Source organism: Tetrao urogallus (genome assembly GCF_951394365.1).
Source record: "Tetrao urogallus genome assembly, chromosome: 14".
Classification (NCBI taxonomy): Eukaryota; Metazoa; Chordata; class Aves; order Galliformes; family Phasianidae; genus Tetrao; species Tetrao urogallus.
In genome coordinates this window covers 10,386,143-10,400,664 of record NC_136827.1, presented here as the reverse complement: position 1 = coordinate 10,400,664, position 14,522 = coordinate 10,386,143, and the positions used below count along the sequence as shown (strand labels likewise).

At 39.6% G+C, this 14,522-nt stretch overlaps 1 protein-coding gene across 10 annotated transcripts in view; it reads right to left on the bottom strand.

Moving 5' to 3' along the window:
• Positions 1–14,522, bottom strand: part of EBF1 (EBF transcription factor 1) — a gene marked incomplete at both ends in the record, with an annotated part of 260,911 nt that overhangs the window by 24,480 nt on the left and 221,909 nt on the right. For all 10 annotated transcript variants that reach the window (XM_079542503.1, XM_079542504.1, XM_079542500.1 and 7 more), the window contains one exon: positions 4,626–4,714. In XM_079542503.1, the coding sequence (XP_079398629.1) occupies positions 4,626–4,714 (89 nt within the window). The remainder of the gene's footprint in view (positions 1–4,625; positions 4,715–14,522) is intronic.

Genomic DNA, 14,522 nt, shown 5'->3' with positions numbered 1-14,522 from the left:
TGGAACAAAAACAAAGATGTGTTTCCTTAGCTCAAATTAGCTAACTTCGGTTAAAATAGCATAAAAACATCATATTTTGGATGAGCAGATGGAGATCAATTTGGGAATCTCCACTGGGTCTGAATGAGGCAGCAAACCTAAGTTGCTTTGTCTTCATTGCTATTTTAACCTTGGCTAGCAAGCCTGGGCCAACCCACCCACGTTCACAGCCAACCTCTGTTTGCAATATAAACAATTCCCATGTCATGACGGATAAAGGGCAAATCTCTGGGATTTCATGAGGGAAAAGACAACTGCATTTGCCAGCCACTAGTTCCTAATAACCACCTGTCTCCTATTAGTGTCCTAACGAGGACTGGGATATGTCTTGGGATCTAATGACTGACCGGAGAAAAGGAGCCAAAGAGAAAGTGGAGAAACCAGAAGAAAAGGCCCCTTTCAGGAGGGATGAGGGGTCTCCTGGAGACTGCACTTGAGCAGCAGACTGGGAGGGAGAGGATGTCAGCTCACGCTCTGACTTGATTCTTGAACGCAGAGCAAGCAATCGTGTGCTTAATTTAAATACACATGATGAGTTGTGAGAGTGGTGAAATGGCAAATAAATTCTAGGAAATTGCATATAAAGAGGAATCATTGATATTAAATCATCTAGGATGGATGTGTTTCAAATCTAGCTCACAGTTGAAACTGTTTTACAACTGTAGCTGTGGAGTTCTAACAAGGTTGTAGAATATCAGAGTATCTGCCAGGGATTTATTTTAAGGGTTGTAGGATGGTTATATAAATTAACACAAATAGATTTAACATGTTGTTGTGATCTGAACCCTTAGTGATTCCCACCACACTTATGAGCACAAGAACCAACAACATTTGTGTATTTGTGTGCGTATGCACAAAAGCAGGAGACAAGGAAAATGCACCTGGCTCCCCAGCTTCACAGGCAGGCTTTCTGCAGACCAATCCTTCAGGACAACAATACAATTTCTTAACATTAGTATTATGGCATTTCTTTTCAGTTCTCCCAAGAGATCACTTGTTTGATCTGATCTGCTTCCTGTCTGTATTATAAAGGAAGGACTATACAACCCAGCACACTCCTGGTACTTCATCTCACTCCAAGAGTTGGGTGCTAATTCCACCACCTCTGCACTGCCTGACTCTACTGACGGTGCGTGTGTTTGTGCCTTTGTGTGTGTACAAGGAGGCACATCTACTGGTGACAAGCCTGAACTGGTGGCTTTTCCTGATCTTCTCTTTACACAAAGAACAGGACTCTAGCCTATAGCTAACACCATAACACAGCTGTCAACATCAGCTCTCACCATTTTTTCTTCAGAAACCATATTGCATTTCTAGATTAAATACATCTCTACTTTTCAACTCTCTCATGACTATGGGAGGACATTCTCCACAGGAATTTGGCCACTGAAGCGCAGGGAAAGAAAAATAAAAGTTCATAACCTGGCTTTCTTCTTTGCCTACCTCCAGCAGATACCTGGAACATTTCAAAAAGGTTCATCCCAAGCATAGTCACTGAGCAGTTATGAAAATAATGGAAAACCTGTGGAGAACAAACTTCTAAAATAGCCTCAGAGATTTTAGAAATGTGCCTGTTGACATAAATATGACTGCTAATGTCCAAGCTCTGGAGCAAAGCATGTGCTTACATGCACTTTAGTGGCCTCAACAGCTCTCCTTAACTTAGGGATAATTCACACAGCAGAATCCTTTCGTTGGTCCATGGGAAGGACTGCATACCCTTTTGAGCCCAAGCAGTGTAATCATTTCAGTTTTTAAATCACTCTAATTCATCAGTAATGTTTCAATGGGGTAAGGGCCACAAAACCAAAGAGCAATTACAGAAATGTGTTTTATGTATTTAACAAATAAAGTAGAAGGTTTTTGAGAAACAGAAAGCGATGATGCACTGACAGGACAAAAGGGAAAATGGGGGAAATGATATTTAAATCTCTGCCTCTCTCACGTTTGCCCTCCCTGACCATGGTTCCACTGTGGAAGCCATATGGCTTCCAACTCTCTTCTAAGTAGCCACTGAGAATTGTCTGTAGTGGAATTCTGCCAAAGCCCTTCTTGGTTTAATGACATGGAGAAGAGCACTGCGCAGTGCTCACCCAGCACAGATTCGCTGTGTCCTTGATTATGATTCTGGAGCCAGCAAGCAATGCTGGGAATTGAACCAGCAGTGCCTCAAATGCTGAAGTCAACATGTGCCCTAACCCCTGCTGCAGTCAGCCTCTGTGCATGGCATATTAATGAGTCTTGTGCTTGAGGTCCAACCATCGAGCCTGCACACAAGAAATTACCCAAAGATAAAAAAAAAAAAGTCCTCATCATCCCTCTAACCTTGCATGTAGATATTTCTTTATTCCCGAAGTTTGCTCAGTTCTTTAAGCAGTAACATTTTCCTTTAGGCCATCAATTGCACTTCTACCTGTATAAATACAATTTCTCTTTAAAGACTTGGAAATCTGTCCTGCAAACGTATTTAGAACAAAAACATTCAACCAAGAGGGTATATGAGGGGAGAGATGACTCAGTGTTAACCCTCTTTCTCATATTGTATCCATAAATATCTGCTAAATGTTGGAGTCACGATATGGAGACAGATGAAGCTTTCTACTGCACGTTTTTATGCCTTATGGCTCTAGACAGCAGAAATGTATGGTTATTACTGTGGGAACACTCTTAGTCTAAATGGGAAAAAGGAGGGTGTACAGCCTCATGGCTGCTTTCACATACCAAGAAAAAAAAAAAAAGCAAACCAACCGAACAAAAAAACCAATTACATTATTGGGACCCCCTCAATACTGTGGGCATCTGAAAGGCAGCTCAATAACTGCAAAAATCTGTGATGCATTAGCACTCAGGCGCATAACCCAACCTGGCATTGCTCAATCTTATTTTACTTGAATTTCCTCATTTAGAAACAAAAGCTGCAAGCATCCACTCATCAACTGGAATACTGGATTCAGGGAAAATTTGAAGTATTTATTTTGGTCTTGCAGATATCTGGGGCATAATGAAGGCTGGTCGCTAATTTTCTAAGGAACCATTTCTCTCCGTGTGTTTTTTTGGTGGCAGAGGCACCTGAAAGATCACCTCCAGAAGGATGCTCTCTTTATTTGGAAAGGACTGCATCTCTGGAGGGAAATCTGATGACCTATGAAAGCTGTGTTAGTAAGACCTACTGCAAATCTGTCCAAAAGTCAGAGAAAGGGACAGCTTGTAGAGGATGAACAGAGCCAATGTAGAATGTAACTCTCCAGGGCAGAATGTTTCTCTGGTCGTAAGAGGGAAGGACAACACATCATCAACCTCAAAACCACAGCCTACAGCCTTCCTAAGCAAAGATAAAAGACTTAACGTTCCTGCAAAAAAAGTAAAATAAAAATCACTGAATTTAATTTCTATCAAGAAATAAAGTAATTTGTAGCATTCATAGTCTCTTCTTGTCTTAGCAACACTTCAGAAACATTAACTCATTTAAGTCCACAAAAACTGACAATAAAAGCCTACATACAGCTTAGGAAGCTACAGAATAAAAAATCAGGAGATTAACTCAGCTACAAAGGCTACACTGAACTTGCATTCTTTGATGAATCTGGCCTGAGTTCTCAGCTAAAGCACTGCTCTGTGCCCCAGGTCTGCAAATTCACATATTCCTTTGTGTAACTTGAAGGCAGTGCTCTTCCAGCATGCACACCCAGCCTATTTGCCTGCCAGGCACTAACTCACCAACAGCCATCGTGGCAGAGCAGACACTGCAAGGTGGCAGCCCACAGACAGTGCCACATACAGCGATAGCTCAGTGTCTCTGCACCTCAGTGCAGACCAGTGCTTTTTCAAATACCCCCCCTCTTTCTCAAGCAAATCCACAAGATTCCACCAGAGCAAAATGATGTGAAAGTATAGGTAGCAAGAACAGATGTGGGCACAGACCTAGACAGCATGCCACAGTATAAGACAGAAGAACTGGAAGCCGTGTAAACTTCTTACCCAGTTTTTAAATGAAATAAATCAACAAAACATCTCCCACATATTTTAATGCGGAAGAACACCAAATCGCTTCACGATACATTGCTCTAATTATTTCAGAGATCCTGAAATGAATCAGTATGCTACTATTATTACCTTAAAACCACATTTGGTGCAGCAGCACTAGACGCATGTTCACTAAAGACCCATATTATTTGCTATTATCAACGGTGAACTCAAAATTACAATGGCACTATTGTGATACTAAAACCAAGAAGCATCATTCTGCTATGAATAAGTTGCTCAGGTTCCAAAATACCAATCAAAAATGTGCTTTATACAAGGTAATTCAGAAGACAGAGCAGGATTTGATTTTAAGAAAGGCAGGGGCTGTTTGAGTCAGAGGTGACTCAGAGAGTCACAGAAGTCTTATAATGTTTGATATGAGAACTGCTTGACTTGGCCTCATTGGTCATGCCTCTCCTTCTGCTTAACTGTGCCGAGTACCGAACTCGAAGCGTTACACATACAGAGAGTCTAATATGAAACTCAAAAGGGTTTACTTTTAAACAAAAATACGCAGTAAACAGTTTTGCCATATTTAATAAAATAATAAACTTGATGCTGACCTTTGGCAAGCGTTCAGGGTCACCAGGGTGCCGGGGGATAACCTTCTGTAACCTTTGGAAACCATAGTCAATGGTGGGTTCATTCAGAGCTGAAACAACAACAAACAATGCAGTGATGTGACAAATGCATAGCAAACAGGCTCCATTGCACTGCAACAATCAGCACGGCACTGCCAGACCAAGCAAGGACCACAGCAAAATTTCCTCTCACTGAAATCAACACTGATTACGAAGTCTAGGATGAGGTTGGCTTTGAGGCTTCAGTTGAACCAGCAATGCAAACCTTTCTCTTGAGTGCTTATGACAAAGTCTCTACAAAATTTGGGATGCTGTATACACATCTACCAAATAGAAAGCACTTATTATTTCTGAAAGTCATGATGAAATTAAATTGATAAATGCTTTGCACCCCATGTTTCATGTTGTCTATTTTTTCCTATTTTCCTGTTACAAGGAGGGTCCTTTGTAATGGGAAGACAGGTGAAGTAACTCTGAAGGAGCCTTCTCTTCTTCCAGACTTTATTACACATTTTATATGATCCATGTGCAATGATCATATACAATTCTGTTGTGAACTACAGACATTTGTCATGGCAGAGGCTTTATTTTTCACCCATTGAAATAAAGTAAAGACGTATCTCCTACTGTATTCAATAGCCCAGCTCAGGCCTCAGTCAGCATTTAACCGTTCCGAAAGTTCTAATCATTTTTAAAAATTCATCTGTGGTTTTAGTTCATTTTTCCCCAGCCCTTGACCAGTAAAACAGAGGTAAACTTGAGGAGAGAGAGAGAGTGGAGGTAAAGCACTTGAATCTTCAGGAGAAAGCTTGCCTGCTTTAATCATAGCTGCGATTGTGCCAAGCCTTTAAGCACATGCTTATCTGTAAGCCCGTACTTAAACTCATTTGCTTTCAGCAAAGCAAATTCGAGCATATTATGTTTTTTGTATGATTGCTGTAATTACGGGAGACTGCATTGAATGACCTTCTAGCTGTATTTCCAGTCATATGATCGCTTTAAAACTCAGATGTTAGCGAGACTTCAACACATGCTGAAAATTTCCTAAGTGCTTTGGAGAACAAGAACAAAAGTCAAGCATTTTCAAGCATTTCTGAACAGTGCATCATGACCCTCCCATGCCAACAAAGACAACAAAACTTTCCACAGCAATTTGTTAGCAAATTTTTTTTTAATTCAGTGATAAAAAAATGTGAGTTCTTCTTCCCACTATGATACTTTCAACTTTTATTTTTTATTTATTATTATTTTTTTTAAGTGGGGAGAAAGAGGTTTTTTGGGGGTGGGAGGGTGGGGAGGGAAGGGGAGCAGGTTGTCTTTCATTTTTGGGCCATATTTGGTCTTAATTTATTGTAAAAAAAGAATTATTTTTTTTGCACAAGTTCTGCCTATGAAATTACAAATACATCTCGCACCTTATGCCATGTTTTTTTTTATAAATTTCTTTATGGAACTTGAATGGTGCCATCTGATTAATGAAAAAAGATTTAGCATCAAAGTGCATCTCCCAGCCTTACTTGTAGTAAGCACTCTTATATGGCTCAATGCAGCTTTTTCCACAGTGAGTTACACAGCTTCATCAGTCTCATCTAGCGTGACACAATTTGTCCAAATGCCCACATTTTAAAAGTCCATTTTTTCATATTCTTAACATGAAAAATTGTTAGTCAGACCATACTGTTGTCAAAAAGTAATATCCCATCCCTGACTTGTTTTCGATTAAGTCACGTTTCATAAACAATCTCACAAAACAGTCCAGCTTCCAAAGAAATTGTTTCATTTTTATTATTATCAAACCACTGTGGGCTCTGGGTAAAGAGTGAGAGTTCTGCACACACACTGTAGAAGCAGAAACTCAGCATTTCTCTAACACCACAAGAAAATATACTGAAAATATACTGAAATGACTCTTATGGCATTATGGAGATACCAGACTAGAAGTCTTTCAGGACGTTAATTTTGGATCTACTGTCAAAAGTTATATTGCCCCAAAGATCCTGATATTTCTTTAGTTCCCTCATTTTTTTAATGCATTACCTTTAATTGGGAATGTCCACTTTTCTGCTTTTATATTAAAGCCCTCATATGGAAATTGTGAGAATGAAGCTTTTCCCCTGATTGTGAGATTTCCCTTCTTCAGATAGCTGGCTAGTTCTTCTAATTTACATATGAGTGCTGCTCCAAAAGCTCCTATTTTATGATGATGGCCCAGAAGGTGAGAGATGGATGTTGATGGCACGGCAGTAGAGCCTGAACCTTCCTATCATTATTCTGTTACGTTCTGTTTCCACGTGAGAGAGATGGCAGCAGAAGGGCAGACTGGCACAACGGCATCTGACGTGGAAGTGTGTAAGAAGCAAAGGTGCATCACTGAATTCCACCATGCAGAAAAAAAATTGCACCCACTGACATTCACCAACATTTGCTGAATGTTTATGGAGACCAAACAGTGGGTGTGAGCACAGTGAGGCAGTGAGTGGGTGGTGTGTTACAGCAGTGGCAACAGTGACCGTGATTACCTCTGCTGGTGTAGGTTGCTATGAGTGCAGCATGCAGCCTCTTGCTCAGTCTAGGGAATATGAATAGCTAACAAAGATGACTGTGTTGAAAAACAGTATTCTGTAGCTGAGAATTTGCATTATCAAATAGTGTTATTGTGCTTTTTGTCCATGGAAAGAAATAGGAGGCATTACTTTAAGAGCATCCTCTGAATGCTAGAAGATTTTTGCATGGTTTTGTCATATGTGTTTCTTCCTTAATGCAGTCTAGTTTATGGCCACTTTCCCCTTACATCCTTTGGGAAAGTAGTTACTAAATTTTGCAATATTATAAATGGAGGCCAGTTCTGAAATCCCCCAGGAGACAGCAGTCATTTTCTCATGTCTTCCCACACATTCAACACATTTGAAATCCACAGAGTATTTCCTGTGAGTATTTTCTGAACTAAATGACCAAAAAAATGTTAATTTTATGGTCCAACCTCACAAGGCATCAAGCATTCTCTGGAGGCACTGAATACTTTCTGCTTCACATAGCTTCAGCTTGGTGGACTTTGTGGGGAAGGTGTGCGTTTGGAAGGCTGCAGTTTGCAGGAGTCCAAACAGCAGTTGTCAAAGATCACTCATTAGTCTCTAACCATTCAACCCTTTCAATCTTAGATTTTAAAAAGAATAAATTTAAAAAAGAAATCCTTAGCTGCCTGAACAGAAGATTGCATGGCATCAACCCTCCGTTCCTTATCCCAAGTCAAATGTAATTAGCCATATCTCAGAGAAAGATTCTTGTATAAATATTTAACCCCAAATTCTGCATTGAGGTCACACCAGTTCCTACGTCATTATCTCCAAAGGAAAAAAAACTACATTCTGGTCTCCAGGCACTGCAGCTCTCAGTGAGGCAGCAGGTTCATGCAAGGTTTTGCCTCTGTCCCCCGAATGCAAGGCTGGCTTCCCAGGGCTCTAATTCAAAGAACATTTTTTTCCTTGATTAGAAAAAAGGAATCAATAAGGAATACAAATTCTCTATTTGTGTTCTTGACATCCATACATTAAAAACAAGCTAACACATACTGTACTTAGAATGCATTCCCACTACCCTAAATTTTAAAAGTACTATTGAAAGTACTACTAACTTTAAAAAGGTGTATTAAATTCAAATAGGTCCCAAGGCTAATGGAAGCAATTTGTATACCAACCCAAACTGACTGGCCCACTTTTCAAAATACAAGTATGATAATCTCGTGGTTTTAAAAGGACATTTAAATTGAAAGACTGTGAATTTAGTACATAATTATACCAATAGAACCCTTTAACTTGTCAACTTGTAAATCTAAAAGGCTATCAATCATTTCTAAAGAGGAAATAAACCTTAAAATTCTTTGATTGACAGTGCTTACTTTTTATGTGGAATAAAAAAAAAAAAGAGGAGTAAAGTGGCCAGAAATCCATTTACAAAAGTACATTGTTTTACATAGGTGAGTAAAAAGCCAATAATTACATCTCCAAAAGACATATAAATCAAAGTAAGTACTTCTCCTTCACTTACATATTTTAAGTTGCAGTAAACTTCAAGTAACTTTTTATTAAAATACCTTTCCAAATGCAAAGCTTATTGAAGCCATTAATAGGGTAGCATTTTCATTTAAGCTAATATAATCATTTTTGCAAATACAAGATTTAAGCCATTTTTCTCCCTCCAAACAATAAACTTTCAGCCTGTCTCTTGTGTGAATTAGCTAAAATTACACCCAGGTGTACAGAATCTGTCTGTCTATCCTAGAGTATGAGTTAAGGCACAATATTTATTATTCTTACCATTTTATGAATTACTTCTTAAACCCTTGAGGAAGAACTTTCTTTCAAATTAGACTCTAACAGAACAAGCCATGAAGCTTTTTATGCAGCAAGTCTAAAGCCATAACTCCTCACATTTAAGGCTTTTAATCAAGAAAACACACAATGTCTATGGAAATAAGGATGCATACATTATATTCACCTTTTCGAAGTCCATCTTATTTTTCAACAGAAACACTGCTTATACCTTTGAGAAAGACATTTGCACTGTAACTATGATTTCAAATTCTGCACGGATAATTTTAATAACTACGTGTAGATAATTCAACACTCCCTTTTTTTTTTTTTAAACTAGTCAGTGGAGGCCTTTTTTCAGTATTTCACATAATGAATTCCTACTGCGTCAATAAAGCTTTGGTTGTTAATTGAATGACTGTCTGATGTATCTGAGAGAGGAATTTCTTTCTCTGGCCACGCTGCCAACTTACAGCAGAATGATCGACACTTAATATCAGCAATTAAAAGGACCTGTTCAAATATCATATGGAATTCGTAGCTTGGGGTAGTGCAGGAGAACTCTTCACCGAGGAAAACTCATTCAGTGAAGGCAGAGAATAATTGAATTAGACACATTTTAACATTATTATTCAAAGAAAAATAAACACACGCTACATAGAAGCATTATGGAAATATTTCAGAACGTAAACCATATCCAGTTAATTTGTTTCCCATGCATTCATGGTTTCATTTATTCTTTTTATTTTTCAGCCCTTGTTTCTTCTGCATTCTGTTTGACCCAAAACCAATGAGAAAGCAGCTCTGAGACCCATGAACTTCCCACTTGCTTTTCCAGCAACAAGGCTGCAAGAAGAGAGAAGGGACTCCAGGGCTCAAATAACAGAGAAGATTGAAGGTTACAAACCAGTTGGCCTTGTGTCCACAGGTTTGTCAGTCCCTATTCCAGATGAGAAATCTGGTCTTGACTGATTTATGGGAAACTCCCAGGAAAGGGCTACATGTAGGAATTAAATGTCCCACACCACTTGTTCCTGTGGTGCACCAGAGCTGCTGGTTTTCTTGGGAAGACAGAGGCACCACAGTGCACAGCCTGAAGGAGGTAAGAATGACCTGCAAAAGAGTAGGGCTGTAATGGTTTCACACTGAAACAGCAGTATGAAAGAAGATTTTTTAGACTCTATGTTGCTACAAAAATTCATTTTCTTCAAATTTGGCCCTATGACAGAATTGGAGAACTAGTCCTTAAGTACAGTGTGAAAAGTGAGGGGCTTTGGGGTCTTCAACACACCTTTTTTGTTCCCACCTGATGAGGAAATCTTCACCAGTACATAGATAGAAGTTGATGCAATGTCCAAGGCACATACGTTGATGCACCTCAACACCTCATAGCCATAACAGACTAAAAAGAACTCCATCAAAAAAGCTGCAGCACAGTCATGGCAATGAAGGCTGGAAACAGATTTAACGTGTGTAACCAGTAACTAAAGTGGGCCAAACACTTGTAGGCACAGAGAACAAGAAATAGAAAGAAAATCAAGGGCAGCTGAGGACTTCTGGACACACAGAGTCTACTCCAGCAAGTCAGATTTTGACCTCTACCATAATCTCTCTTAGTTTCAAGATCTGGACATGGCACACTGTAAGCAAACCAAACCCAACAACTCTTATGCTCAGTCGTCTCTTCTGCCTGCCTTACAAAGACAGCAAGAAAAAAAGCTCCGCAAAACCCCATCATCAAATGAAAAAAAGGCTGTTTTGCAAGTCTCCCTGCAAAGACTGTTCCTTTGCTAATTAAAGATTGTTAAATGAAAACATGCAAGCATCTGAGCTATTTGTTGCTGCTGTGAATTCGCCTTGCTTTTTATAAAGTTTCCTTTCCACTGCCTTTCCCTGGAGTGTTTATTCCCGCAAGCAATGGAAAACGGAAGCGGGTGGGACAGCCAGCCTGCACTGAAAGGCTGGAGCTAGAAAGGCCCTTCCAGTGCTCACTCAGAATTTCCTTGCTTTTCTGGTCTCTGCACTCCCTCACTTAAACATATTTTTGTGCACTGAACTTCCATTTTTAAAATCAAAGAGTGGCACCATCTCACATTTTTTTAATGGAAATAGAGATAGCAATATTGAAAATGTAGTTCTCATGCTTTATTGCCATGTCACATCCAAACAGACACCACGTATGTATACCAAGCAATAAGAAAAATGCAGAGCCGAGTCAAATAAACAGCCTGACACCCAGATTTCTTGAGTTTTCCCAGTGACTGCTCTTTACTCGAACTAGAGATGCAATAGGCCAGCATTTGAGGCAACACTACTGTGTTCATCAGAGTTATTACAAACATGATAGACAGTGTGATATTTTCCTCCTGATAATTTTTCTCCAGCAACTAAGAACCAGAGAGCCATTCCCTGCCCACCTGGCCCATGGTTTGCAGCCAGTGGGGGTGCTGAAGGTGCATGAAATGCCTGTCTTGAGCCCATTTCTTTTTTTTTAATGAAAGTTATGGTATGCAATTACTGGATCTGTCCAGCAATTGGATCGTGCGTTGGTTTCTCTAAACACATCAACTCTGACTGCTCACTCTTAGATACTTGCAGCCTGGCTATGGAAAAAAAAAAGTCAAGTTGTGAGCTTCACAGTTTCTTCTGCCTCTGACTGCAGTGACCTCTTGTATAATGGAGAAAATTTGGACTTGCGGGAGTATGAAACAAAATCCAGTTTCAGGTAGTGGAATTTAAGCATACCAATGTCAGAGCAGGCTGCTAGAATTCACTGAGGATATGCATACAGAAGGCCAGAAGGAAATTAATGCATGTTGAATACTTCGTCTAGTCTCCTGGGTTAATTGATGCATCTTTAGCAGTCATTACCAAAAACTTCTACATGCGATTATTTTCCTGTGTGTCAGGCACATTCTGGTAATGCATGAGCACGCAGCAAAAAATTTCCTGCTACACCTCAATGGATAACAGCTTCTTTTAAATAAATGTGTACCTACACACAAAGGTTAACAAAAATGCATAGAGACCAACATTTAAAATAATGGGTGACAAAGGTTAGCTATAAGGTCTATATTTAGGTCTACTTAAAAGCATTTAAAAAATAGACGCTGCATTTATTTTTAAACTGTTGGCTCAGAAACAGATGCAGAGATGTACCATAGGAAATGCTAAAATGTCACTTTGTGTAACCTTTTCTTTCATTTCTTAATACGCTTATTCTCAACATTTTCCCTTTGCATGAGCTCCTCACATCCCACAACGTACACGCAGATGCCTTTAACAATTTCATCTAAGTTTTTTCTTTTCACTTTCTTTCACAAACTCCTTTGAGGCTGACACTACTGAAAACCACTGTTGAAACATGTTGGTATGCAGAAGTACCTCTTTTGAAAAGTCTCTTCTTTCTTTTAACCCTCCTATTTCTCATCTTCTTTTCAACTTATTTAAAAAAAAAAAAAAAAAAAATTACCAGGGTATGTAAAAATGAAAAATTCAGTGTCCTGCTTGAGCACCAAAGGCATTCCTATTATAAAGCACCTTAGCCTAAACTTGGCTGTTTCTCAAAACTTCAAGTTCACTTTCACTTCAAGTGCACTACAGTCAGAGCAGAAAGAATCTTCAATAGAGGAAATTGGACAAACAGCAGCTATTGCATCCAAAGTCTCTGCAAATGGGATCAGGGGAAAAGAACAGCTAGACCTGAATCACAAAAAGGAGAAGAACTGTGCCTAGGTGTAGAGAGCATGGCATTCAGAAGGGACTGACCACCTGTGAAGTTTGATTTCAATCTTGAATCCCTTTGCAACTAAGCTCATATGCCTTGAGAAAACTAGAGTTTTTGGATATCTTTGTTTCTGAACATTGGCTCTGAGTTGTCCACATGGAGTAACAATAAGGCAACTCACTCATCAGCAAAAGGACCATTTTGGCTGTATCCTTGGTGATGCAGCAAATTGTTTAAAGTTAAAATGGGCTTTTTGTTTGCTATTTTGTCACATTTAAACAGGAATGTGTAATTGGAGAGGTCTCAGCACGCTGGTTTTAGGAGCAGTGATATCACCTGCTTCTGTAAATGTTCTGGCTGTTGGGTTTTTTTCCACAAAAATTTTGACAATAACTGTTATCAAGGATAAAAAAAAAAAAATCATACCAGTCTGTCTGATAAACATGTTTCCCTGCCCTCACACCCCAGTGAGCACTGTGACACTATACTTTTATCATCTAGCGTGTGCTCAGAATGAGCTTAGAACAGCAATTGCCAGGAATAGGCAGGCGATAAACTGCATTGATTTAACACATCTTGTTTTCAATCATGCTCGGATTTTCTGAGCACGCATTTTTCCTGTACTCCGGCTTGTAGCTTTTATCTGACGAGCTGATCCCTTTTCACTGGAAAATGAAAAGGTCGCACAATAAGACACGGTTTACTGGAACTTGAGCACGCACCAGGGAAAGTATTTTAGATAAATACTGTCAGACATAGTGGAGCTGAATTTCAACAACACAATTGCTAAACAACAATACTTATTACTCTCTAGAACAAGTCTACAAGCAACTTACGGCTCACAGCGGGGGAGATTTCAGAGTTAGGCGCAGTAGTTAAAGAAGCCTCATTCAAGCTAGTTTAGAGATGTATTATTGCTTTTGCCTTACATGCACTGACTAGCCATACCTCCGGACCAAACTAAATGCCCCTTAACTGCTTTCCCAGGTCATTTGCAAATGACAACAAACCATGATTTTCTTTTCTTTTTTTTTCCTGTGGGTGGTAGCTTACATGCCTCGTTGAGTTTATTCAGATGGCATACTGAGTGGTGGTCAGAAGAAAATTTTCCATTTGTAGAAGTAATATAACTGAAAGAAATTAAGCCGGGTGAGCTGATGAGCTGGTCAGTAAACAAGCAAGGTGTAATGCGGCATGACACATCTACAAATGGCAAGTTTAGAACAGACTTGCAACAATAATTCTAACTTTTTTTTTCCCCTGACCTGAAGTGACTGCAATGATCCTGATCAATACAGCACTGAAAGCAAAATATCTTCAGTAATTCCTAACTGAAGAGGCAGGTGTACTTGGTGTAGTGCCTGAACCAAATCCACACTGCTTTCTTTTTTTTTTTTTTTCTTTTGCCTGTCAGCAATCTTCTGAGGTTAAACTCAAACAAGTGGGCTTCTCAGTCTGCCCCCTCCTCCAGGCTTTGAAAAAAAACCCATCTCTGATAATGCTTCCCCTCTTCCAGCAGCCTTTCTCAGAGCAGGACTATATTTTCCATAGAGCCCAGGCCTCCTTCCTCATTTACAGGTGCCAAAACTTCAGTTCAGTCCCTTAATGAACAGCACAGACTGCAAATGAGGGCTGCAAATTTAGTAGAAGGATTCCTTTTACACAGGCTATTTGCTCTGGCAACAGCAGGTTCGGCTGTACAGTGTTATTCCAAACAAGCTGTCTCTGCTAGCAAACAGCATAGACAGCTGATGATCCCAGGTGAAAGCAAACCTTCCTGACTTTTCTCCCTCATGTACTGCCATTCACTGCTTTTGCTAACACTTCTACATCCTTCTGGAAGCC